The sequence below is a fragment of the Trichogramma pretiosum genome, unplaced genomic scaffold (genome assembly GCF_000599845.2).
Source record: "Trichogramma pretiosum strain Unisexual culture from Peru unplaced genomic scaffold, Tpre_2.0 scaffold7, whole genome shotgun sequence".
NCBI lineage: Eukaryota > Metazoa > Arthropoda > Insecta > Hymenoptera > Trichogrammatidae > Trichogramma > Trichogramma pretiosum.
Window position 1 is genome coordinate 3,059,923 of NW_019641639.1, and position 24,024 is coordinate 3,083,946.

Sequence of the window (24,024 nt, forward strand, 5' to 3'; positions counted from 1 at the left end):
GGCAGTCGATCGAATTTCAATTTTCCGCCTCTATGAGCGACGTGTTTAGTAATTAAAACGCGCCGCACGGGACAGGGCACTGCCAAGGAGGAGAGTCGACTCTATCGCATGTATTTGCACTACGTGACACAAGCGAAGAATATCATTTCTTTCTTGGCGGTGTTGATTCTGCGGCGACACGCGAAAGACCCTAGCCGACGAGATAAGAGAAGATCGCTTTCTGCGCTGTGTAAGAGAGGGACATGCACTTTTTAAACATTCGCCACGCAACCCATCCACTTCTCCGTTTTGGCGTTTATTTTTCTTTGATTCACGGCTGCATGTACTCGCGAGGGAAGAGCAGTGCGAGACCGACAAAAAGGTTATGAATCCTAACTGCACATGAATGCTTAAGGAGTGTATAAGGTAGTCTCGCGAAACGGGGGGACGACGACCTCTTCTCTCGCGGTGCGCAGTTTGCTCATTCGAAATATATGTATGTATACAAAACGTCGAGCCGCGCGAATGGAGAAGTTATCATATACATTCCCGAGCAAAAAAAGCTCGACTCGGATACAAGGAAGAAAAACAATTTCGAATTACGAGCTTAACACTGATATATATTCGTTAGGATTTACACTGGCCCGGTAATGAAACGCGCGTGAATCAGCGGCGAGAATTACACGCCAGCCAAGTGGACTCGGGAGCTGCTACGCACACCTAGGAGGAAATCAGCAGCTGGTGTCTGTCTGTCTGTCTCTGTGTGCGTGTAGCAAATTTACAAGTCTGGGATCAGGAACGGCTGCTGCTTCTACGACTACTGCAGCTACCACTGCCGCCGCCGTCGTCGTCGTCGTCGTCCCGTGAGAATCTCTGACCATAACCGTATGACTCTACTTCATCAGAGAGATAGGAGCAGCAGCAGTTGCTCTGCTGGGAGTTCTTCGCTCCTCTCGAGTCAAGTCGTTCTTAGCCCTTAGGTCCCCGTAGCAGCAGCAACAGCACTACTGTACGTACTGCTGCTCCTTTAACTGCTGCTGCTGCTGCGGTCGTGTGCCGTCTTTTTTTTTAGCTGCTGTCCTCTTTTAATAATAAGTCATCTCGTTTCATGTACATATGCTGCGAGTACACGAGAGCTCGAGTTTCTCGTTATATTTTTTGAAACCGACTGGAATGTAAATCAAGCTTAAACGAAACGTATACTCGCTCTCGATGTACGTGTACACATTTATACGACGAGAGCGACTCTCATAAAATATGATAATTCGCATCGATTTTTACAAAATAGTATCATCCACGTCGAGTTATTTCGAAATTTTCGATTTTTCTCTTCCTCGTTCGCGTACGGCACGGCACACAAAAAAAGAAAGAAAGAAAGAAGAAAAAGAAGTAACGTTAAATGTAAAATGATCAAAGTTTATTACGTTCCAAGTGGAAATATATGTAACTCTCTCGAAGAGCAGCAGCGGCGGATAAGGATGTAACGTTGCCTATATACATATTTGAATGGATCTCGCACATCGCGGAGCACGCCAGTAGAGTTCGTAAATGCATAATTTCCGAGTAGCTAGTACACACACGTATAGCAGATGTAGCTATACGTACCCAAGGATTAATACATCAAAAAGCCTTTTGCGCGCGCGCAAGGCAGCAAACTTATCGAAAAATTCAATCGAGAGCTAGAGAGCTTACAGAGGGAAAGTTTCCCTCTCTCTCTCTCTCGGCTGAAACTCACGCCTAGACCCGTCAATGATACTTGCTGCTATAAGCTAGAAATTCGAAATTATTCGGGGGGAGAGGCACACACTACCGTGTGCGCGATAAACTGCTTGAATGCGATGCAACGACGACGACGACGTGTACGAGAGAGAGAGAGAGAGAGAGAGAGAGAGGAAAGCGAGCTTTAATGCCAAGTTTTCCACAAAAGCAGCAAACATACGAGAGGGGGAAAGCACGTGTATTATATACATCTATACACGATTGACAGGACGTTAAAATAGGCCAGTTATAGCTCGACTTCTGCTGCTGCTGCATCGTAATTATACGACGGCGCGCATCGGATCAACGTTTCATCCTCCGAGCCTCTTATACTTATTTTGCTCTCGTTCTCTGGCGCTGTCAGTGCCGCTGGCGATATAGCGGCGAAGGATTATTAACGGGCAATTTGCTGTGTCTGTCGTCGGGAAACTGTATTGTCTCTCTCTCTCTCTCGTTTTCTTGACGATGCGCCTGCCTGCCAGTGCCTATACCTATCCTCCTATACCCGCGCGCGCGCGTGACTTCATTCGAGAGATTTCGCATCTCTCTCTCGAGTTTCTCTCTTCTATTCTTCGGGAGCTCTCGACTGTCTCTCAGTTATTTCCGCTGGTCGTTAATGTCTTGCCTCCCTCTACCTCCTCTCCTCTCGAACCTGCCTGCCTGTCCATGTCGACGACGACGACGACTACTCGCGAACGACGATGTCTATGCGAGAATGATAAAAAAGATAAAAAAAAAAAGAAGAGTACGAGTATAAAGGATGAGTAAAAAAACTAATGGAAGGATTAGTGGAGTGGATTGCGCTTCGAGATCTATAATGACCTGCGTAAGCTCTGTCGCTGCTGCTCTATCGCTATTTTCCTTTTTCTGCTCCCCCTCGTTCTCTATTCTTTTCTCTTCTACTTCTTTTTTTTCTGTTATATTTTTGTCAGAGTCAGATAAGCGTCAATCAGCAGGAATAATCTGCACTAATTATACTTGCTTGCGGAAAATTGATAAAATCTTAGATTATACTACTGCTGCTTCTGCTGAGCGCGCATGAGGAAGATGAGGTACGTTTTATAGCTCTTGTGTATCGATAAAAGCTCGAGAAATCGAAAGACGTATATTTACTTTCTATATAGTTTTACTGCTTCTCAGCTCTTTCCTTCTCTCTCTGGCTCGTTCTTCGCAGCGGCTGCAGAAGAGAAAGAGAGAGAGAAAGCTGACATCGAACAAATCTGAAATTATCAAGACGCGCAGCTAGCTAGGAGTCAAGCCATAAATTTTGATTAAAGCCGCGCAGGCAGAGAAGAACGCAGACACGTGTGACGCCTGTGCGCCGCCATCAAGGACACTACTGCGCGCGACAGTAAAGTCGCGCGAGCATAAATTAGATGCGTCTCTCTACGGAGAGAGAGAAATCGATAGATACATATAAGTATGACAAGCGCTTCATCAGGCCAAAGGCTTATTAAGCTACGTGTGCTCGTCTAAGATCAAATTAAACGGCTATATGGCGTACATACGTGGATGCAGGATGTATCGTCGTCTGCGCGAAACATACGACTGCGGCGGAATATGGCGCCTTACGTATGGGTACATACGTGTGTGTGTACAAGACGTGTGCGGGGCGCGTATAAGCCACCCGAGGATTCATATAAGCCAGTTAGTCGCTATTTAGGTAGAGGAGAATTCGAGGCGTTCACCGCAGCAGCGAGTTGTGTGTGCATTATATACTGCCCCCTGCCTCGGTGCCTGCGTCTCACCCTCTTGCCCTCTCGCACATCTGCGCATGCTAAATCCTTGCCCTCCTCCTATAGCAGCGCCTTTAGAACAGAGCCCTACCCCCTTCGAGTCAGTTTGCGAGCTTCTGGAATTTCGAAGCGGTAAATTTAATAAGTGCCGTGTGTGCGTATGTGAGAGGGAGAGCTACTGCTCTTAAATCGTCTATACTCACCGCAACGATAAGAAACGTTTGTTGCGCGTCGCCATGAGTGTAAATTAGACTACTAAATTTCTCTCTCTCTCTCTCTCTCTCTCTTCGTTTCGAGCCGAGAAAATTGTTTTTGTTTAGAGAGAGAAAAAAGGCAGCCTAGTATGGAATCGAGCTCCCTCATTACGCCGCCTTTGAAAAACTAATTTTGTACGCCTAGGAGTTGAAGAGTTATGCGTGCGTGTGCGTGTGTAATGCTGCGGAGGACAAAGCAGCATCAGCAGCACTAGTAGTAGTAGTAGTAGCTGAAGAGAGAAAGTGAGAGAGCCTGAGAGAGGAGGGTTTAAAGTAATGGTGTTGAATTTACATTGTGACTTTAGGTAGGTGCGTTTATTGTTTCTGAGAACCCTCGCAAACGCTCGCGAGAGAGAGAGAGAGGGCACGAATAACAATGTGGAAAGCTCGTCTAGCGCATAAGCAACTACTACAACTACTACTAGTCGCGCGCGCACAACGAGTCTAAGTGCGTAGGGTACTCCTCTCTTCTTCGCGCGCGCGCGCGTTAGCGTCGAGTCTGTCTGGCTTTTAGACGATTAATCCGCGCGCAAGCTCTCTCTCTAGTACAGCTGTAATGGTAATTCTTTTTCTTCCCCCCCTCCACAGGAGTTTATATTCAATTCGTCATCGAGACGAGTGTATCGCTTTCCCCGACACGTATTATAAACTAATGCACGACGAAGCTTGCGAATTGAGCACGGTTGTACACCGCCACTGCAGCACAATCGCACGAAACTCCGTCTGACTGACGCGAAACAATAGGGCTACTACTGCTACTGCAGTGTATAACGTATATAGTAGGTGCACACGCGAGCTTCTGGAGAGATAGATGCGGCATTAGTAAGTCGCAAGCGAGGCGTGGTATATACCCGCTGTACGACGTCGCTTGCTGCTACTACGAGTGTCTGGCTGGCAGCTCATTTCACGCTGTTCGCCTACGTCGCAAGTAGCGCATGTCTGACTATCATCCTGTACACCGTTATACGGTGGTACGTACGTCGTCTTTTCGAGGCTCTGCCCATCCTCTTCTCTCTCTCTCTCTCTCTCTCTCTCTCATGCATGTGCCCTTATATCGTACCTATCCCCTTGTCTCCTGCTGCTGCTGCATCTATATATAGGCTGATGAAGCCTTTCTTATATGAGATACATAGATGCGAGGCACTCGACGGTATTTGTCTCGCGTCGATCGGAAAATACATCTTGCGTTTTATGCAGCAGCTTATGTCTTATAAGAGAGCTGCTCGGCTCTCTCTTCTTCTTTCAACTACTTTTTCTTCCTCTTCTCCTTTTTTTTGCGTCATTTATACATCGGCTGCCGCTGCTTTGTATCGAGTTACAGGAAGCTCGAATTACCCCCGGTGTACTGCTGCTGATTTTTTTTGTGCGCCCCATGTAAAATCGCTTTAGCGAGGATTAGCCTTTGAATATGCCGAGGGTACGAAGCGCTCGATCTCTTTCTCTCTCCCTCTCGTGAGAGAGAGCTGGGCAAAAACTGCTGCTGCTGCTGCACGTGGATACACGTGATTCGACGGAGCTTTCGAGTAGTTGTTGCGAATGAAAAAAAAGCAAAAGCAAAAAAAAACACTAGGGCGCGCGCGCCCGGGTTAATGAAAGAGCACACGCGAGTCGATCTTCAATTTTCATATCGGTGAAGATTCCCCGAGCTGCGCAAGCTCGCAAGCTTCGTGCACACGAGACTCGACTACTTTTTCTTTCTTTCTTTTTTTTCAACCCCGACACGAATAAATAAACTTGCTGCTCGACAAGCTACTTGACTCTTTCGTGTGCGGCTGCTCGACGAGAGAGAGTCGACCTTTTCTCTTATTTCTATTTGCAGCTCGGTTCAGTACACGGCATGTATGAGAGAGAGAGGGAGATCAAGCGAAGGGTGAATAAGAAAGTTTTTCTTTTGAGCACCATCGAGAGGCCGAGGCACGCAGCGCGGTACAGCTTAAAATCCCAACTACCACTACATTCTCTTATACAGCCTCGCATAGCTCGCACAGCGGTGGCGCGTAGGAGCTTTTTAATTGACATTCGTGTACTCGGTGTCTTTTATTTCCCCGACCGTAGTACATACACATAATACATTTTCGCTAAGGCAGTTTAAGGAGTGTCCTCGAGACTGTGTTGATATTCTCCGCTCGGCTCTGTACCTTGTACGCAATAGTCTCTCTCTGTCTTTTTCGAATTATCCTGCGCTAGGCTAGCGGACACGAGGGAGCACTAGTTATACATAGGCTCGCATTTTACACGAGCTGATTCCCTTTCCCGCGCGGCGCATGGACATTCGAGCCTATGCTATATACCACCACCATCACCAACCCCCACCAACTTCAGGGGTAGTATAGTAATAGCACTGCACGGTGGCGCGACGCGTTGCGTATGTCCTGGGCTCGCGACGCTCGACGACTTTTATCTCGCACGCTCCATCTCTCTCTCTCTAGCCTCGCTGAACGTGTCAAATGGCACAATTACATGGTAGCGGCGGCGGCAACCCCACCGTTAATATAACGTCGCAAATATATTCTCTCCACGCGGGTATGTATATATAGAGAGAGCGATAAGAAATATCGCGTGTAATAACGATGACAGCTGGAAATGGATATGCGTGAGCTTACACGCACACTTCCGCGCGCAGCAGTGCCACATAAGCTCGATAAGAGGGTAGGTGTAGGCAATGTATGTTTTCGTATATTATTACGTATGTATGCGCTGTAGGCGCGAGCAATCATTGAATTTCTTGGGGTTATCAATTTTATTGCTTTCTTTCTTTTTTTAACACTGCGGGTGCTACATACATATAAGGGTTGCAGCAAACTGCGCGCAGCAGCAGTGGTAGAAAAAAAATATCGGACAAAAATCACTTTTGTCACATAATAATCCATCACCTGCGCCCGCGCGCTGCACATCCGTCGAATTTTCATTACAAAAGCTACCCGTCCCTCCCTCCCTGCCTCCCTCTCTCTCTATCCATTGCCTCGTGCCTCCGGTGATCCATCAATTTTCGCGCGAAAAATCACGATGAACTATCGAGCGCGCACTTCAATTTCTCTCTCTCGCTCGCTTTTTCCCATCAGTGCTCTGAATACAACGCGCGTTCTATATTCCCATATACCTCGGCTCTCTTTTATATATATATGTGTGCCAGGCCATCGTCTAATCGATATGGTATAGTTTTTTTCTCTCTCTCTCTTCTTTTTTTTTACGTTATACACCCCCGCGCGCGTCGACGGAAGAGCAGCAGCAGCAGCAGCTAGAGCCCTGTGTGTCGCTGCTGCTGCTCTGCCCGCACGACCACCACCATCGCCACGCGCGCGGATATCGAGGTCACCACCGCACGACGAAAAAAATCGTCCACGTCACAGCAGTAGTGCACGCGCCATCGAGATTCGTATATGACACACAGGGGCAGGAGGACAAAAGAGGGATCTCAATCAAATATCTCCAGGACGTCCAGAGAGAGAGAGCTGACTATAAAACAATCGAAAATGCTTTTTGGCCTCTCCGTGTGCGGCGGCGGTGGTGGCTTCCGTGTAGCAGCGGCAGTTCTCTGGGTATACGTCGACGGCGGTTCAAAATACCTACATCGTATAAATATACATGCACTGGCGCTACATCGTGGTATACGTGTGTTGTAGGGCTGACTGCTGAGCTCGTATGGTGTATAGCATAGGATATAGGCAGCGCGCGGTTAGACATGTCCGGCTTCTATCTATCCTGGCCCGCTGCTGCTATACCTCATCCTTCCCCCGCTGGTCTATCTAGAAACGCTGACACAGGAGTAGCCTATTCCTTTCTCTCTCTCTCTCTCTCTCTTACCGCAGGAATAACTATATTCCTGAACCTGGAGTATACACGTTTAGCGTATATATACGTGTGCGACGGGCTAAATTGAAATTTGCTTTTACTATCGCGCGGCTGAGAGCTCGAGCAGTTGACGTCATCGTCGTTGTGTAGTATAGCGAGATTTCTGCGCGCTATATACGTCGATTGTCTCTCTCGTCGTCGTCGTCGAGGCCTCGAGGCCCTCCCGCAAGTGTGTATGTGTGTGTACCTCGCTAAACGTCGATAATCATAAAGAGCCTTGAATTTACAACGAGCTCGTCGCTCGCGTAGTTCCTCGAGTTTCTTAGGCTTTGCAAGCACTACTACGTGTACGTGTACGTGTTATACAGTTGCGCGTCGCGAAATCCCCGAATAGCTCTACTACTACTACAACTTTGGCATCGAGTAAGAGAGAGAGAGAGAGAGAGAGAGAGATGGAGAGAGAGAATTTCTAGCCAAAACTCTCTCTCTCTCTGTGCTAGCTTATATATAGCTTATAGCTACCAGATCGTGCGTGAGCGTATGTTTCCTCGTGCGCGAGCTTTCACCTTTGTTTTATCCATAATCCATTTTTATTTTCGATGCCTCGATAATTTCCCCGCTCGCGATGTAATAGTATTGCGTGCTGGAGACGGCGGCCACTTGTTTACTGCCGCATTGTCACGACTGTTCGATCGTCATTTATTTACGAGAGATAATTTTCCTAGATATACATAATATGCCTCCGTGTTTATGTGTACATATGCGCGGAGTCGAACGCATGTGCAGTATTGAAATTGTGTGTCGTATCGATGGTTAGTACAGGTCGAAATTACGGATAATTGGACGTGCGAGCCTCTCTCTACTGTACCTGCCCTGCAGCGGAGCTCTAGCGGAGCGCTAGCAGTCTCGGAATAGATAAACGTCTCTCGGGTAATGTTATAATGCGTGTGCGTGTGTGGCAGTAGTGTATACATGACAAAAAAGTCCATCGCGTCCAAGTCCAACGACGTATTTATGCTGCTGCCAGAGATAAATAATAAACGCGCGCCAACTGGATATCCGTGTATGCAGCAGCGAAACACGAAAATAAATCGAAGCGCATTATACGGCTCGCGAGTTTTATCTAGGAAACTTTAATTTCGTTTTTTGTTCGAATGCTAATTAACGTTATTTTTGCTACGCTAAATATGATATTTATTATTTCGGGAGCGTTTAATTTTAGACGGCAAAAAATGATAATGAAAAAAAAAAGGCAAATAACGTAGTTATACTCAAAGTATCGGAATATTAAGCGTCGTGTCGCGCGTTAAGCGATTCGATCGAGGCGAACTTAATATAATATCTGCGCCTCTGCAGCGGCAGTTCTCTCTCTCTCTATCGTTTCACCCTTTTTGGAACTTTATGATAATCCCCGAATGACCACGCGCTGCCTATATATAAATGCTATATGTGTATGCATGGGAGAATTTTGGGTGGGTTGGCAGGCAGGACACATCCGCGTTCGCGCGAACCGATAATGCGCTTCATTATCGCTTCATTTAATCTCGCTCGCGCCCCCCGTACGCAACGCAACGCAACAACAACACGACGCGAGGGCCGACCGGTGTATATAGTGAGCCGTGTGGGCAAGCCGTGCGTGAGTGGCTGGACGGCAGGCATAAATTTTGCGTCGTCGTTATACGTATGACTTTGCGCGTAGCCGCCAGACCGCGCGGACTACTGCTGCCGCTGTAAGCTCGACGCATCGATCGATCAATTTTATGTTTCTATTTTTTTTTTTCGTTTGCGCGTATATAAACATAATACGCACTTAAGCTTCCAGCGCGTAGGATATAGAAAAGATAAATATTTAATCTTCGGTTTAGAAACTTTGGCTGCGCTGCAGCTGTGTTATAATGTGTGCATAATGCGCGTCGACGCGTGCGCGCCCGATCACGAGCAAAACAAAAGCATATAGGCACAGCAGCAGTAGCAGCGTAAGAGCTTCTCTATACTCATAATAATCAACGAATCATGAAGTAACGGGAGAGAGGGAGAGAGGAGAGCTGCATCGATTACTCAGTTGCAGCAGCAGTGGGAGCAGCAGCCAAACGAGAACAATAATCTCTAACTGCACATAACCGCGTGCTTGCAAGCTAGCGCGCGTAAGCTCCATCTACTTTATTTCGAAAGTTTGCCCCGTATCTACCTTAACAAGTTGTGCTGCTTCTACTACTACTACTACAACCACTGTTGGCCTCCTTCCCTGCTGCTGCTTTGGATTCCGGATGTTTTCCAACGATACTCCCTGGCAGACTTTGCTTGTTTGCTTTCTCAGTGCTGCTGCTGCTGCTGTATATGCTAAGGTATATATAGCGGCGTGTGCATCGCATATCGAGATTTGCCCCCGTATCGTCTCTTCCCATGCGCGAGAGGAGCTCGTACACAATCTCTTTTCAAACACACACAGAAATGCACTGCCACCCACGTGCACGTACACCTATACAGAGGATATGTATAGTACAAAAATAGAAATAGTACGTAGGAGAGAGAGATTTTGAAGCGCGCGGCAGAAGAAAATCCGCGCACAACTGCACAATAAATCCCAATTTAACGTCAACGAATGTTAATGCAACGACGAGAAAATTTAAACTTTGTATATCCGAGCTCTGTTCTCTCTATCTTACTCTCCAACGCAACCAGCCAAATTGCCTGATACAGTCTCGTTCTAGCAGCAGCAGCACTTTAGCTCAGAGCAACTCTCATTTCGTCGTTTCTTCGCGGAACGCGCGCCTTACTCGCGTGTATATATGCGGCGCGTGCGGCGGCGGCCAAATTGAGTTATCTCGCTCGAGTAAACCCGCTGAAAATGATCTATGCTTGAGTATTTACACTATGGTAGGTGCGAGGCTCGCTACTCCTTGTGTGTCGCGAGGCATACAAAACAGTGAACTTTGCAGTTTGTGCACAAGCGAGAGAGCGAGAGAGAGGGAGTAAGAAAGAATAGCTTCTTGCAGCAGCTTCGAGCAGCAGCCGCAGTTAAGCAAGATAAAAGAGATATGAAGAATAATAAGAAATGAAGAAAAATTGTTTGTCCCGCGAGCGAGCCAGCAGCAGCATCTTATAAACCTTCTTTTTTATTTTTTTTGTTATTTTCGTTGAACGTGCTCGCACACCCCTCGAAAAAATTATTCTTCTTAATGGGAGGCAATATCTAGCCGAGTGCGAATAACAAAAGGCGAAATTACCTTTGACTCGCGATGAGCGACTGTACGCGGGGGATAAAAGGAACGTAGAAACTTTAACTGCGCGTAACGTGTATAATTGCGCTGAAACAACGGGAGTAATTTTGTAAAATAGAAAATAGCTGCGCGTTATATGACGGACAGGTTACAAGTGCACAAGGTGTTAATGTCAAGACTGCGTTAAGGAAGGATATACTCTTACAAATTGTTCCCTTATATAACAGTGCAGCCTAGAGCTGCTGCTTTCTAGAGAGACGTGCCACACACTCTACAGCTCTCTCGTTCGCAAACTCGAGAGCAGCGTGGCGCGGCGCAAGGAGGATTTGTCTCCATTAAAGGGATTGAGGTTTTGTCGCTCCTTCTCTCTCTCTCACCTACCCTCTTCGAAGCTCGCTACTACGCACTTCTGTATACTACTTTCTTTGTTGAAAACGCGAACTGTGGTGGTAGATTTCGTATGAGCTTAAAAAGTGCTCGCGTGCTGGACACAAAGGGATTTGCAGCGAGGATTTTTTTTTGTACGAGATAATTTTTGGTGTTTCATTGACATCGAATATTTGCCATAAAGTCGTTTTGAAACAAAAAAGAGCAAAACTTTTGAATCGTCGATTAAGAAGAAAAAATAATCGTACATGCATAACTGCCGCGACGAGTTTGCGTGAGAAATTGAACTTTGAAAGCGTCGCGATGTATGCCAACGGTTTGTCTCTTCGCATAATAATCCTGGCCGAGAGCCAAAGCTCGGCTCGGTTAAGAGTCTCCGGTCATAATTACAAAAAGCGAAGAGGTCACGCGCGACGATGATTGCCGGAGAAAATCATTCCCCCCCCCCCCCCCCCCCCCCNAGCGAACTGTTGATTTATGGCTCTGATAATGACCTCGAATAAGTTCCGAATGAGTTAAAAAAAGGGGGGGGGGCTAGCGCAAAAAAGCTCCTGTAATCTCGGGGCAGAAAATTTCATACACGAGCTTTGTTTTTGTTTGCTTTTCTCACCTGCCGCGGCGATCTGTTGATTCAGCTATCGACGAAAAAATGAAAACAGCCTCGATCGACTGTTTACCGTGAACTCTGGACGCGGCCAGCGCGACGTAATGATAACGAAAAAATAAGTGAGCAGTAGTGGATGAAATCCACTGGTCTGTATATATATGTAGGCTCGCTATAACGGGCATTACGGCGCGATTTGCCTGGCGACGAACCAACAACGAATTCGTATATCGGTTATCTGCAAGTGTTATAACGCACTCTGGGTGGGTGGAGGGACAACTACTACCGCTACTACTGCTGCTGCTGTTGCTGCTGCTGGTGATGGTGGTGCGGTGGTTTCGATAGCTTATAACCGTGCGGCCGGTTTTGTGGCCGAGCCAATGAAATTTACGAGCTAATGAAATCGACTGTAGCAGGCGATATATATTACGATATATAACAGGCCAACTAGCTCTCTTCTCTCTCTCTGCGTTATAAGCCAATCTTAAAATGAATATAATATCGCGGCGTGTGCAGATGATCTCGTCGTAATGCTCTCGAATATATATACATCGACGTGGCACAGTGAGAGACGTGTAAATCCTCCCGTACTTCCCCCCTTGGTCCCCCGACCGCCACTCCGTGCTGAGCCGCGCGTGAATGGCCCATCTCGGATATGCCATATTGATTTTAATAGCCACTGCTGCAGTCGCGCCGATAAAAACGCGCCCATATATCGTAAACAAGCGCGAATAAGTTTTTACCTTCCCTCCTCCCTTGAGCTGCAGTTACGTCGGAGTCGAGCCTTATCACCCCCGTTATATAGCGAGTGCAAATTCGAGACTCCGCGTATACGTATCCGCGACGATCCATGTGCGCGCCGATAAAAAAATTTTACGCGTATCTTTCGAAATGAGAGCCGTGGCATTCGCGACGATTTTCATCAATTCCACGATCGAAAATTAACGATCTCGTCGTCCGATGTAAAAAAAGAGCCCGCGCGCGGACAAAGATCTTTGCGCATCATTTATTCAGGCAGCGTATTGCAAACTATTTTAGTTATATACATGCGTGCTATATATATGTGCGCGCGAGAGAGAGAGAGAGAGAAAGTCAAGAAAGAGGAGGAGAACACACACTATAACATCGCATCCCCGGGGTGCTCTTACCGACGGCCAATAAAACTTTGCGTTCAGCGGCAGCGGCAAAAAAAAGGAAAGAAAACGTCCGAGAGCCGGCGGACCTTTTCCGCGGCGGAGTACTAATGTCCAAGCGCGTTCGTGCCCTAGCCTCTCTCTCTCTCTCTCTCACTCACGGACTAAGCTTCATTTTGACCCAAGAGAAAAACTTCTCTCGCTTGCCTCGGAACAACGACGACCGGCAGATTATATTTTTCTTCCTAATACTCGTCGTCTAGTTTTTGCGTCTTGTTTTCTATACATACGTCGTTGTCGTGAATATCAAATACAAACGAGACCCGAGGGCAGTTCTAGCTCGAGTCCGAAAACTAATTCAACTATGCGTTTCGATAAATATATAATATACGTTGGGCCATTCGCGTTTCGTGATTTTAGCAGTATATACATCGAAACGGTATATAATCATTCGCTCGAGCCTTCTGTGCACTAGGCAAGCAGTGGCCAGCTGCTTCCTAGCTCCTCTATATACCATATACGGCTCGGGGTAATTAGTGACTTGAAGGAGCGAAGCCACACGCCACTCAAGAGGAAGGCATCGACCCTGGCCTCTCGCTCTCTCTTCGTCTCTGTTTCGAATAGCAGATAGAAAGGGCACAAACACGACTATGCACTCGCTTTAATTGAGAGCTCACCTGATTTCTGCTACGGCCAGTATACCACTATATAGCTGTCGTATGCAGGGGAGCTTTAGAAGCGGTTATTATACTTGCTCTCTCTCTCTCTCTTACTCGGGGTATAAGCTCACCTCTCGATTCCTCGGCTTAGGATTCAATGCCGGACAAGGTGTCCATTGAGAGAGCCTTTGCTTAGAGAGCTTCAAAAGCTTCTCTCGCTCGCTCTCTGTATGCTCGGACCTCGACGACGCGGAAATCGACGGAATAAAATCGTACTCGTTGCTTTGCTCTCTCAGACACACACACACACACACACACACACACATACACCCTCGATCTCTCTCTGGTACTAGCAGCTATTATAATCCAAGTTTATACGTAATATTGCTGCTGCGGGAGAGAGAATCCAGCTGTTGCTCTCTCTCTCTCTCTCTCTAAGACTCGGGTGGATAATAATAAACAGAGGGATTGTATATATAACATAATACACTTGGCGTAGGGAGCTCTGCTCTGCTCTGGCAGCTTAACAGTGCGCGCGCGAGGCATCCTCTCTCTGCCGCTGCTGCTGCTTGTTCAGTTAATATTTACTCGGGAACCTTCCCGCGCGCAACAGCAACCGTCATCCTTATATTATATGCGACTAATCGATTTAATACAGTGATAATTGAGATTAAACTTGTTTCAGCTGTATATATATAGCTCATTTTTCTTTTGGGTCAACGAGTCAGCAGCTGATGATATTGTATGCCACTGGCGGAAATGAGCTCTCGGTACGCGTATATAGTAGCAATATTGTATAATTGACAAATAATCATACGGCTCGTTGCGGCGCTGAATCGTAATGGATACATTAGACTTGATCCGCGCGCCTATATTTGCCTATAAGCCACCTTGTGATTGTTCTGGATTTAGCATTCATCCTAATCTATACGCGTTCTGTGTATAACGATCCTCTCCTCCACTGCGAGAATTAAGTAGAAAACACTGCGTTGGGTCATACGACGACGATCGTAGTACGCTGAATTATATATAAACATCGGGGTACCTTCTCTTTTTTTTTAATCTATTCGCGGATCCGGGCATATTTGATCATCGGCAATTATTAATCCGATGAAGCAGCTTTTTTCCAAGTCGACTCGCTCGGCGCCTTGTTTGATTTAATTGGAAAATTGAAACTTCATAAAATTTATAAGTACTCCCGAGGCCGAATAGGGGGAGGGAGAGAGGGAGGAAAAAGGATCTATTCTCGACGATATTGGCAAGATTACCTCGCGGCTGTTAGCTTTGGCAAAGAATATCAACGTTAATCGGATTAAAAACGATCTAAGAGAGAGGGAGGGAGTTGGAAGAAGAAGAGCGAGCGATCAGTCTGGCAGACATCCGCAACGACTTCTTCGTCTTCTTTTCAGCTTCTAAAGTTTCCTTTTCGAGTTTCATATCGATAAATCAGCCAATACTTAGTAAGTGAACGGTCCCGAGGAAAGTTAAATTTAATAAGCTCCCGAGAGGAGGAGCAGCAGCAACTTCTCTCTCGCGATTCATTTTCTAGCTACGCTGTAACTTTTATGTTTCAGAAGTGTCGTCGAAAATATTTTGCTTTTTTTTTTGGGGGAGGGGGGCACGAAGTAAAAACAGATTTTTTATTCAACGTATACGATAAACAAGACTCACCTTTACTGCTGCCGGTGTACTTGTCTCGCAGCACGTTGATCTGGTGCACCCGGCCGAATTCCTCGAAAATGGTGCGCAGATCGTTCTCGTCCAGGTCCTTGGGAACTTGGCCGACGAACATCTTGATGTTGTCGGGATCGGGCTTCTCCACGACCGAGTCACGATTATTGTTCATGATGCTGCAATGAGGAAAATCAGAATATCGAGATTAGTCGATGTACATTTTCGAAATCGAATTTAATCATCAAAGAAATTGCGCGCGAGCAATAATCTCGGCTCGAACTGCTGTGCTATACATTAAGCGTCAAATTTCATACTATTCGTATATATGGGTAGCTGCGCTTTCGCAAGGATTAATTAAGCTTTGTTGTTGCGTCCCTATCAGCCGCCAGCTGCCATTTCTAATTTATAGGGGAATTCAACGTCAACGTCACTACATTTATTAATAATTGATTTCGAACCTCACATGTATACTCTCGCGAATAATTATCCGATGAATAGCTGTCATATACATTTACATTGTCGTGTCGATTTGCAAATGAAATTGAATCGCGTGTGTATACGAGTTAATAATATCGACCTCAGATGAGGTACCGCGCGTAAAAACGAAAAAGATGTGTGCTTGCCAGCTCCGTGGCAATTGACAAATGAGATCGCAAACGAGAGAGAGAGAGAGAGAAAGACAAGAACAAGCACGAGCATACAAGGAAAGTTAAGGATAAACTGTCCCTTTGCTCCTTCGTCGTCGTCGTCGTGCTGCAGTAAGGTAATGTATGGCGGTGATTTTGAGCAAAGTTGCTTAGAGCTTGCAAGCTCGCCTGTGCTTGCGCCTCTTCGGCAACGACGACGACGACGACGACGACGACGACGACGATGAACAATGCGCATCGCGCAGCAGCTCGACCCGGAGTTTCGTTTCCGACTCTCAAAACTTCTCCAATATTTTAGAGGTCGCCTCCGAGAGAGAGAAAGAGAAAGAGGCAAGAGAGAGAGAGAGAGAGAGAGAGAGAGAGAGAGAGAGGATTTAACCGGGTGCATACACATTCGCACTAGCTCGGGCGAGAAAACGAGGCGATCTTGTATAACATCTCTCCCGGGGACCGTTAAATAATTCCCAATGCTCGCACACACACATACGTTCTGTTCTGTGTCGGGTACAGAGGGGTGAGCATTTCGCACTTCCTCCTTACTCGAAGCTAGCTAGAGCAGCGTAGTCCAAAGATTTAAGGAAGGAAGTTTCATCCGCGGGCCCCGATGCACGGAAGCGAGCACACGTGGATCCCATTTCCTTCTTCGATTGCTTATATATACGGAGAGAAAGAGAGAGAGACGAAAATTAAACTGCAAAAAGCACAAAAATGTCACGGTGTCGTTCGTCATTTTTGCTTATGCAACTCGACGCTCGAAAAAAACTGCACGGATGTGTACGAATTCTCCGTGGGTCGCAGCACAAACGCATTAGAAAATGAAAAGTTCGAGCGAAAATTGAACGGCAACTGCGGCGCGTGGTGGGCTCAATTTCAAAGATTGAAGTGCGACTTTTGAGCGACCTAGGAGCGCCGTCGTATACTACAAGCTAAAAAAGGCCAACAGAGAAATGGTAAAAGGAGAGTGAGAGGCCGCAATGATCATTGGTCTACTTTTTTTTATCTGGAACGAAATAGGCGAGCTTCAATGACGTGAAAAACGATTTTTTGACTTGATGCACGAGAGAGAGATGACTCGGAAAAAAAGAGCACGAAAAAAAGGCGAACGAAAACTATTACGGCTCTATCGTAAAATCAATGAACAAGAAGATCACATTTCCCCTCATTGATTCGTTAAATCTTTTCGGCATCAAAACAATCTCCCGCGCGCGGCGGTACACGCTACATACAACTTTTTTAGCTGGCACGGCGCCCATCGTTTGATATTAAAATTTATACGTCCTACGTACGGATCGGGGTCACGACGTGTACTTTCAATTCTCTCCTTACTCTCTTTTCGCCTCTCCGCGAACTGGTGTATAAGACGGGCGCGAGCGGGAAATATTCTTGTAAAACAAGTTGAAAATATCGTCATCCGCAGCTTTCAGATAAAAGAGAGAGAGATGGAAGGAGAAGGGTTTCTGGCAAGAGCAGTAAATTACAAACTGCTGTCGAGTGTACTTGAGGCAGCATCATTAGAAGTATTTATACCTAAAGCCTCTTTTGAGCTTTCTCTCTCTCGTCGATTCTTTCTTGTTTTTTTATTTTTTCGCCATGAAAGAAACGATTGTTCTTTGAATTTTATGGAAAACGAGAGACTTTGGGCGGAGGACTCTTTAATTGGTTACATTTTAATGATGTTTTGCCCGATTTTCAAATATATTTCGTGTAATGATAATTTTCCTTTGAGTTACTGAAAATTTTGCTAAACTTGTAAAATCCAACAAATTTCTCCGTCGGTATTTAATTTTCAAAGGTTATAACATTTTTTACTTTGCTAAAAAAAGAGATACGGCGTGGTTTTTTTCTTAAATATTTGCTTGCTCAAATTCAATTTGTTCACGAGTTCAAATGCTCGAAGTTTCAATGATTTTAATATTCCCCTTTTACATCCGCTTTTTTTAATATTTGAATTGCAATTAACTTTTCTAATTTAACGTTCCAACGATTATTATTAGTCTCTCTCAAATCGACCTTAATTAAAATATGGCGTACAGCATGAAAATCATCAATATATATATATACGTATATAAAAATATCCGGAGGTAAGGAAATTTTCAAAGAGAAGCAAGTCTCTTTACCCGTAGCCAAAACGCGACTTTGTGCTTCATTAAATCATTTTATTGAGCGAAAAGTGCGTGCGCGGCTGCTGCGAATCAAAGGCCAGAAGAGAGAGAGAGAGAAACTTCATCGGGTCCCGGAGAATTCATAACCAGATTTGTCGAAATGAGAAAAGAGAGCACCGCTCACCATCAATTCGATCGAGAGACGACGAGGACGACCTAGGCGTAAACGCGTCTCTCTCTCTCTCTCTTTATATATAGAGCAGAGAGAACTGTACATTTTCAATATGAATGGGCGAATTCGTCGTTGTGCCCTCGAGGGAACTACTACTCTCGCTAAAGTATGGATAGAGAGAGAAACGTCATAGAGCATCTGGCAAGTCAATTTCATAAGGAGAGCCGGGGCTAATGCTATTAACGTAATGCTCTTTACCGTAAATGCGGCTTAATAATGACACCGAATGCAATTGTTTCGCCTTCCATCTCTCTCTCTCTCTCTCTCTCTACGGGTAGAGATCTGCGCCACGCGACGGAGCCCGGAAGACGACGACGAGTAAGAAATTATGTTGTCGCTCGTGCCGTCGTCGGGTGATGCCGCGACATCGGCTATAAAGACAATTATTTCAGAGCGGAGAGACAGACGGAGAAGTAGAAAGTTGACTTGTATTCCGTCTTGTTTCGAAGATATTTCATTTCGCTCGTTGTCCTAATGAGTTTTACGTTTAAGCAAACTTTTCGATTATGTGCGGCACGAAAGAGAGAGAAATATAGTGGACAGGCTGCAATATTTAATCCGCTACTCGACTGCGCTGACAGCTTTTCGAAACGCGTCCGCGAGTTACACATTTTGGACTTTGTGCGTTGATTACGCCGCGCGTATTAGCAGTCGAATGCGCCTGTGTGTGTGTTGGACACGAGATGAGAAACTAAAGTTGGAATAATACGCGGGAATAACTCGACTATACGGCTGCGCAAAATCAACTTTTTAATCTTTTATATCGGAGCTCTCTGAAAGGGCTGCTCGCGGCCCCATGCACTCGCGGGCACTGCAGCAGCACCATGATGCAGGCAGAAATTATTTTTCAAAATGAGAAAAAAGAGCTCCCACCGCTGCTGCTGCTGCGCTGTAATTAAGTTGCCCGCGCGAGTCTCTTTCGGCTTGCGCACAGCACATACGTCGAAGTATACGCGATGATAAAGGCCGCGCCGGCGCGCATCGTGCAAAACTTAACGAAGCTTGTATGTATCGTAAATAAGCTAGGCAGAGAGGCAAAAACGATTGGGGGGAGGAGGAGACAATTAAATTTTTCTTCGATCGACGAGCTAGAAAATTTCTGTTGCACTATAGCAAAATAACAAAAAAAGAAATAAAAAGCAGCAAGCTGATAAACTAATTCACAACGGATCAAAGGACCAAAAATCTGAGCGTCGTATTTGTGCGCGCCCCAAAAATTGAAGCTGCACCGTTTAATAATCCAATATGTTTCCATCAATAAAATTAGCTTAGCTCGAATGTCAACACAAAAGTCCCTATATAGCGCGCAACGGTGCGCCGCATTCGATATAATTATGTTTTCTTTTTTTTTTTTATCATTCGAGCGAGAAGTGGATGCTGCAGCAAAAAAAAAGTTATTACCGCGCGAGCTTTTAAAGTCCGAAAGGTCGGTCGGTGCGTCTGTCTGTAATAAAAGGTATATAAAACTGAATGACGATGAATTTGCGCACGGGGCGCAGCCAGCCATAGTCAGTCCATTGAAATTCAAACGAGGTCAAGCGCGCGTGCGCGCGAGATAACCAGCTCCGCAGCACACCTCGATAGTAGTAGTAGTCGTCTATATAAACGTACTTTCGGGATTTTATCGACGAGTCGATATCGTAACCCATTACGATTTGCGCGCGCCCGTCCGAAATGCACGATAATGCATGCTGTAAGCAACGGTGCGGCGTCTTTTGTGCGTATTATTTTCGCCGCGAGCTATATATCTACCACTCGAAATGTACGAGCGAAAACAAATGTTCGCTCGTTCTCGCTCATTGAAATGCGCCCTCTTGAAAGCCTTATTAGAATCGTTTATCAAAATTAGGCAGATCCGGCATGCACAGAGAGAGAGAGAGATATATTCGCCCGGGCTTATATTGCTCTGCTCCCATCATGCTCCGTGAAGCCACCACCGAATGCATCATCTCTCCCTTGCAGCTCACACACGTGTGCGCTGCGGCCCTTTATCCCTCTCGCTGCTGCTGCTGCTGCTGCTGCATGATGAATGAAGGGCTCAGCCCAGTGTAAAATCATGCTCGTACATGCATCGTTGACACTCACGTCCTAATGCATCCACGCACACATACTCACACAGACACCCACACGAGCGACCTTGGCCCTTTTGACCTTGCTCGGCGGCGGCTCGGGGGCCTGGGGATCGCTCGCAGGGATAGCACACGCTTTTATACATACATTTATTTTCGACCTGCGAGCTGGAAAAATCGATTTATCCGGGGGAGGCTCGTGATTTTTAATGAGAGGAAAAAAGTCGTTACCTCTGCTGCCCTTTATATATAAAATACGATGTGAAAAATGAAACGTCGATGGTCGTAAAAGTACTCGGATATTCGCGATACGCATTCGCGCGCGCAGTTTGTCGTGCGTATAAAATAAAATAAAATAAAATAAAATAAAGAAAAAGAGATGCAAAATGCAATAACAAAGCGTGGTGCGGAGTAATACGAGAAAGAGCCGTTTGCTAAAAGTGCCGAAGAAGTAGGTCGGCGAGAATACATAGAGCAGCTAACCGGGGAAAAGTTCGCCTACTACCATGAGACACGTGCGTGTGTGTATGTGACCACTTGAACATTTAACCCCTTCTCAGCTTGGGAGCCTCTACTACGCTGTGTGTGCCCGTGAAATTGTGTTTACATATACGCTGGGACTCTCTTTTGTCTTTGAACTTTGGAGCGTAAAATTCGGGATGACGTTTTTAGTGTCCGTCGCTGCCGTCCGCGTGGCTTTAGTTTGATATTCGCGTTTGCTGCTGCTGCTTTAGCTCGTGTCCATTTGCGGACGATGTGCTATATGCGAGCTTAAAATCTGCAAAAATTTATTTCGCTACGTAATATTCTCGATATAAAAATTCGTGTTTTCTGACGCAGTTTATTATCGTAGTATACGCGCGTGTGATATGTAACAGCAGCCGGAGCATCGCAGTTGGAATATAGAATTAAATGCGCGCGACGTCGCAACAACGTGGGATAAGCGAAACACGGAGGTAGTACGCACTACAGGAATCAGTATGCGGGGAAGCAGCACCTCCAGCGCACAATATAACGATATAATTGTATAAACTGTCAAAGTTTCCGCGCGAGTATAACTCAAAGATGACTAATCGACGGGAGAGAAATTCGACGGGGGCGGAATACAAACATCGCATCCACTGCATAGACTCGAGGAATGCAATTGCGGGCAAAAATATGTGTCTGTGTGTGTGCTGCATGGTAAAGCGAAGAAGAAGAAGCAAGCCGCGGACTCATTAGCGAGTAAATTTGTAAGAAAGTTGCGCTGCGCAGAAGGAGGCGCGAAGTCGACGAGGAAGAAACTAGTTTGAAAACGATTACACATAGCATACACCGTGGAAGCTGCCGCCGCCTACTACTTTGGGGCGCTCGCTCGCTCGCTTGATGAAGATGTTTACGCTGTGAAATCAATCTCATTTTGGTAAATGATCTATTGGCAAAGTTCGGATGGGGGTGCAGAAGCAGCAGCAGCAGCAGCAGCAGCAGAGAGAGATGATCCCTCCGCGCGTGACATCGTTCGTTTATAAACTTTTACGACGAGCTCCCTCGCCCATTCGACACACGCCTGCAGGGCTTATACGCGTCATATGCTAATGATGTTTTCACAAAAAGTTTTTCGATACATTTAGTTTGGCTACGAGGAGGAGTCTCTTTTTCGCGTTTAGTCCCAAGTCGAATTTCTCTAATCGCATCGGCTCGCGGAAAATTAATTAATCTGCCCGACGAGAGCAGCTATGCTTTGTGTGTATGTGTGTGTGTTAGCAGTATAGACGCGGCTCGAGATAGCAGCGGATATATATACGCGGCGTTTTTCGAATTCTCGACATTTACCTTATATGCGCGGAGTAAGAGAGAGAGAGAAGCCCGACGTCGGTTGCGCCTGATTCCTTCCTCTCTCTCTCTCTCTCTCTGTTGCGTTGCAGTTCTAGGATAAATTTACAACGAGTCACGCGTTTCTCTATCCCCCTGCCGTACACTACGCTACGCTGCAACTACTAATCCGTATACCCCGGGCATTATATATCTATGTGTACGTACGTATACGCGAGCTGCATCTCGTGGAATTCTGCCAAGGAATTTGCCAAGATCTGCTGCTCGAGCTCTCGCTCGCTCACTCGCTGAAGGAAGCTCACACTATACAGTACCGTAATGTATAGAGAGAGAGAGAGAGAGAGAGAGAGAAAAGAAAAGGAGAGAATTTATTGACTTTTGCGCGACGGATTCACAAATTAACTTCAAAATCCCCAATCGTTATCACTTCGGGGATAATTAGAAACTTTGCTAATTTTCTCCTCTTGTAAACATTATCATTGTATCCATTGGGCGAAGTCACGTGCCAGCAGCCAACGCCGCCACGTTCTCTTTCAACTTTTTTAACTCGAGAGAGAGAGAGAGAGAGAGAAAGAAAACATCTTGATGGCGGATAGCGAAACTTTTTAATTATATAAGGCAGAAGCTTTTAATCCGTTGATACCTAGTACTGACGACGACGACGACGACGACGACGATTCTCAGCTCTCTTTTCTCTCACAGAGACAAGAGAGAAAGTGTCCTTTTCTTCTGTGCTGTTATTTTTTTTTGCTCGTTCATTCTTTCCTCTCGCTGCTTGTCTCTCATTTTTACTCTTTCGTCGTTTGTGTCGAGAGTACTGCGCGCGGCGAACAATTTCTCTCTCTCCCTCTTGTTGGTTCAGCGAGTGTCTTTAATTTAATTACCCAATTATTCAATTTTTTATCAATTTTCATCCTCTCGGCGTTCGTTCGCTCGTCGAGCAGTGGTGCTTTATATCCCCAACGAATACTACTACTACTACTACTACTCGGTCAAATGAATTTTCGCATCGATACTCCATTCGAGCCGCGAGTATACGACGATTTGTTGATACAAATATTTGTGCGGGCCACGACCTCGTAATTGAACGCAAATATTGCTTTGAATAATCTATATATATACGCCCAAGTATTTCCTGATGGCCGCACGCTTACACAACAGCAACAACAACAATAACACAGAGCTATAAAAGTATCGCGTTTATTTGACTTTTGTCATCAAGCGCATCGCAGCTTTTTTTTGACTCTTCTCCGGGGTTCGTTTGTTTTAATCATTCGGCCCGTTCGCAGAGAAAAAAACGAACGAACGAACGAAAATGTACATCGAAAGCCGCAAGGAGAGATTTGCAAAGAGGTGCATCGCTGCAGCAGCAGCAGTGGTACACAGTTCAGCGACTTTCATCCCCGAATGAGAGAGAGAGAGAGAGACAAGTCCTCAAAAGCAGCAGTGGCAACATCGGCCAAGCAACCACGAGACGACGCGGTGATTACAGTACGATTTGAATAGAGCAGCAGCAGCAGCCATCGTCGTCGACGGGGACCCTTTGACAACGGCGATGGTCATGGACAAACTTCAAAAGCCACACATAAAGTGACTACACTTTGGCGACCAGCTCGCTGCGTCCAAATAGCTGCTGCTGCTGCACGAGCTTTCCTGATCAAAGATGAGTCGAGGATATATATATTATATACTGCACACACATAGACACACACACATGCACATAGAGACTAATTATGATCTTCGCTGCGCTTCATTGTGAGAGCCGCTGCTGCGTTGGGGCGAAAGAAAAAGCGACCCTCATTTTTCGAGCACAATAGTTGCCGCGGAGAAAATGAAATTTTTTTGCTCTCTCTCTCTCCAGTCCACAGAGTCCAGCAGTTCGGGTTATAGGGGGGCGTTGTGAATCGATGATCGCGCGTCGTCGTCGTCGCTCGGCCGAATGGATTCAAAAGGACTCTCGGCGCT

At 46.0% G+C, this 24,024-nt stretch overlaps 1 protein-coding gene across 21 annotated transcripts in view; it reads right to left on the reverse strand.

Annotated features, from left to right (window-relative positions):
* LOC106648581 (CUGBP Elav-like family member 1) overlaps positions 1 to 24,024 on the reverse strand; it is a 211,396-nt gene that overhangs the window by 52,265 nt on the left and 135,107 nt on the right. For all 21 annotated transcript variants that reach the window (XM_023459495.1, XM_023459496.1, XM_023459494.1 and 18 more), the window contains one exon: positions 15,195 to 15,373. In XM_023459495.1, the coding sequence (XP_023315263.1) occupies positions 15,195 to 15,373 (179 nt within the window). The remainder of the gene's footprint in view (positions 1 to 15,194; positions 15,374 to 24,024) is intronic.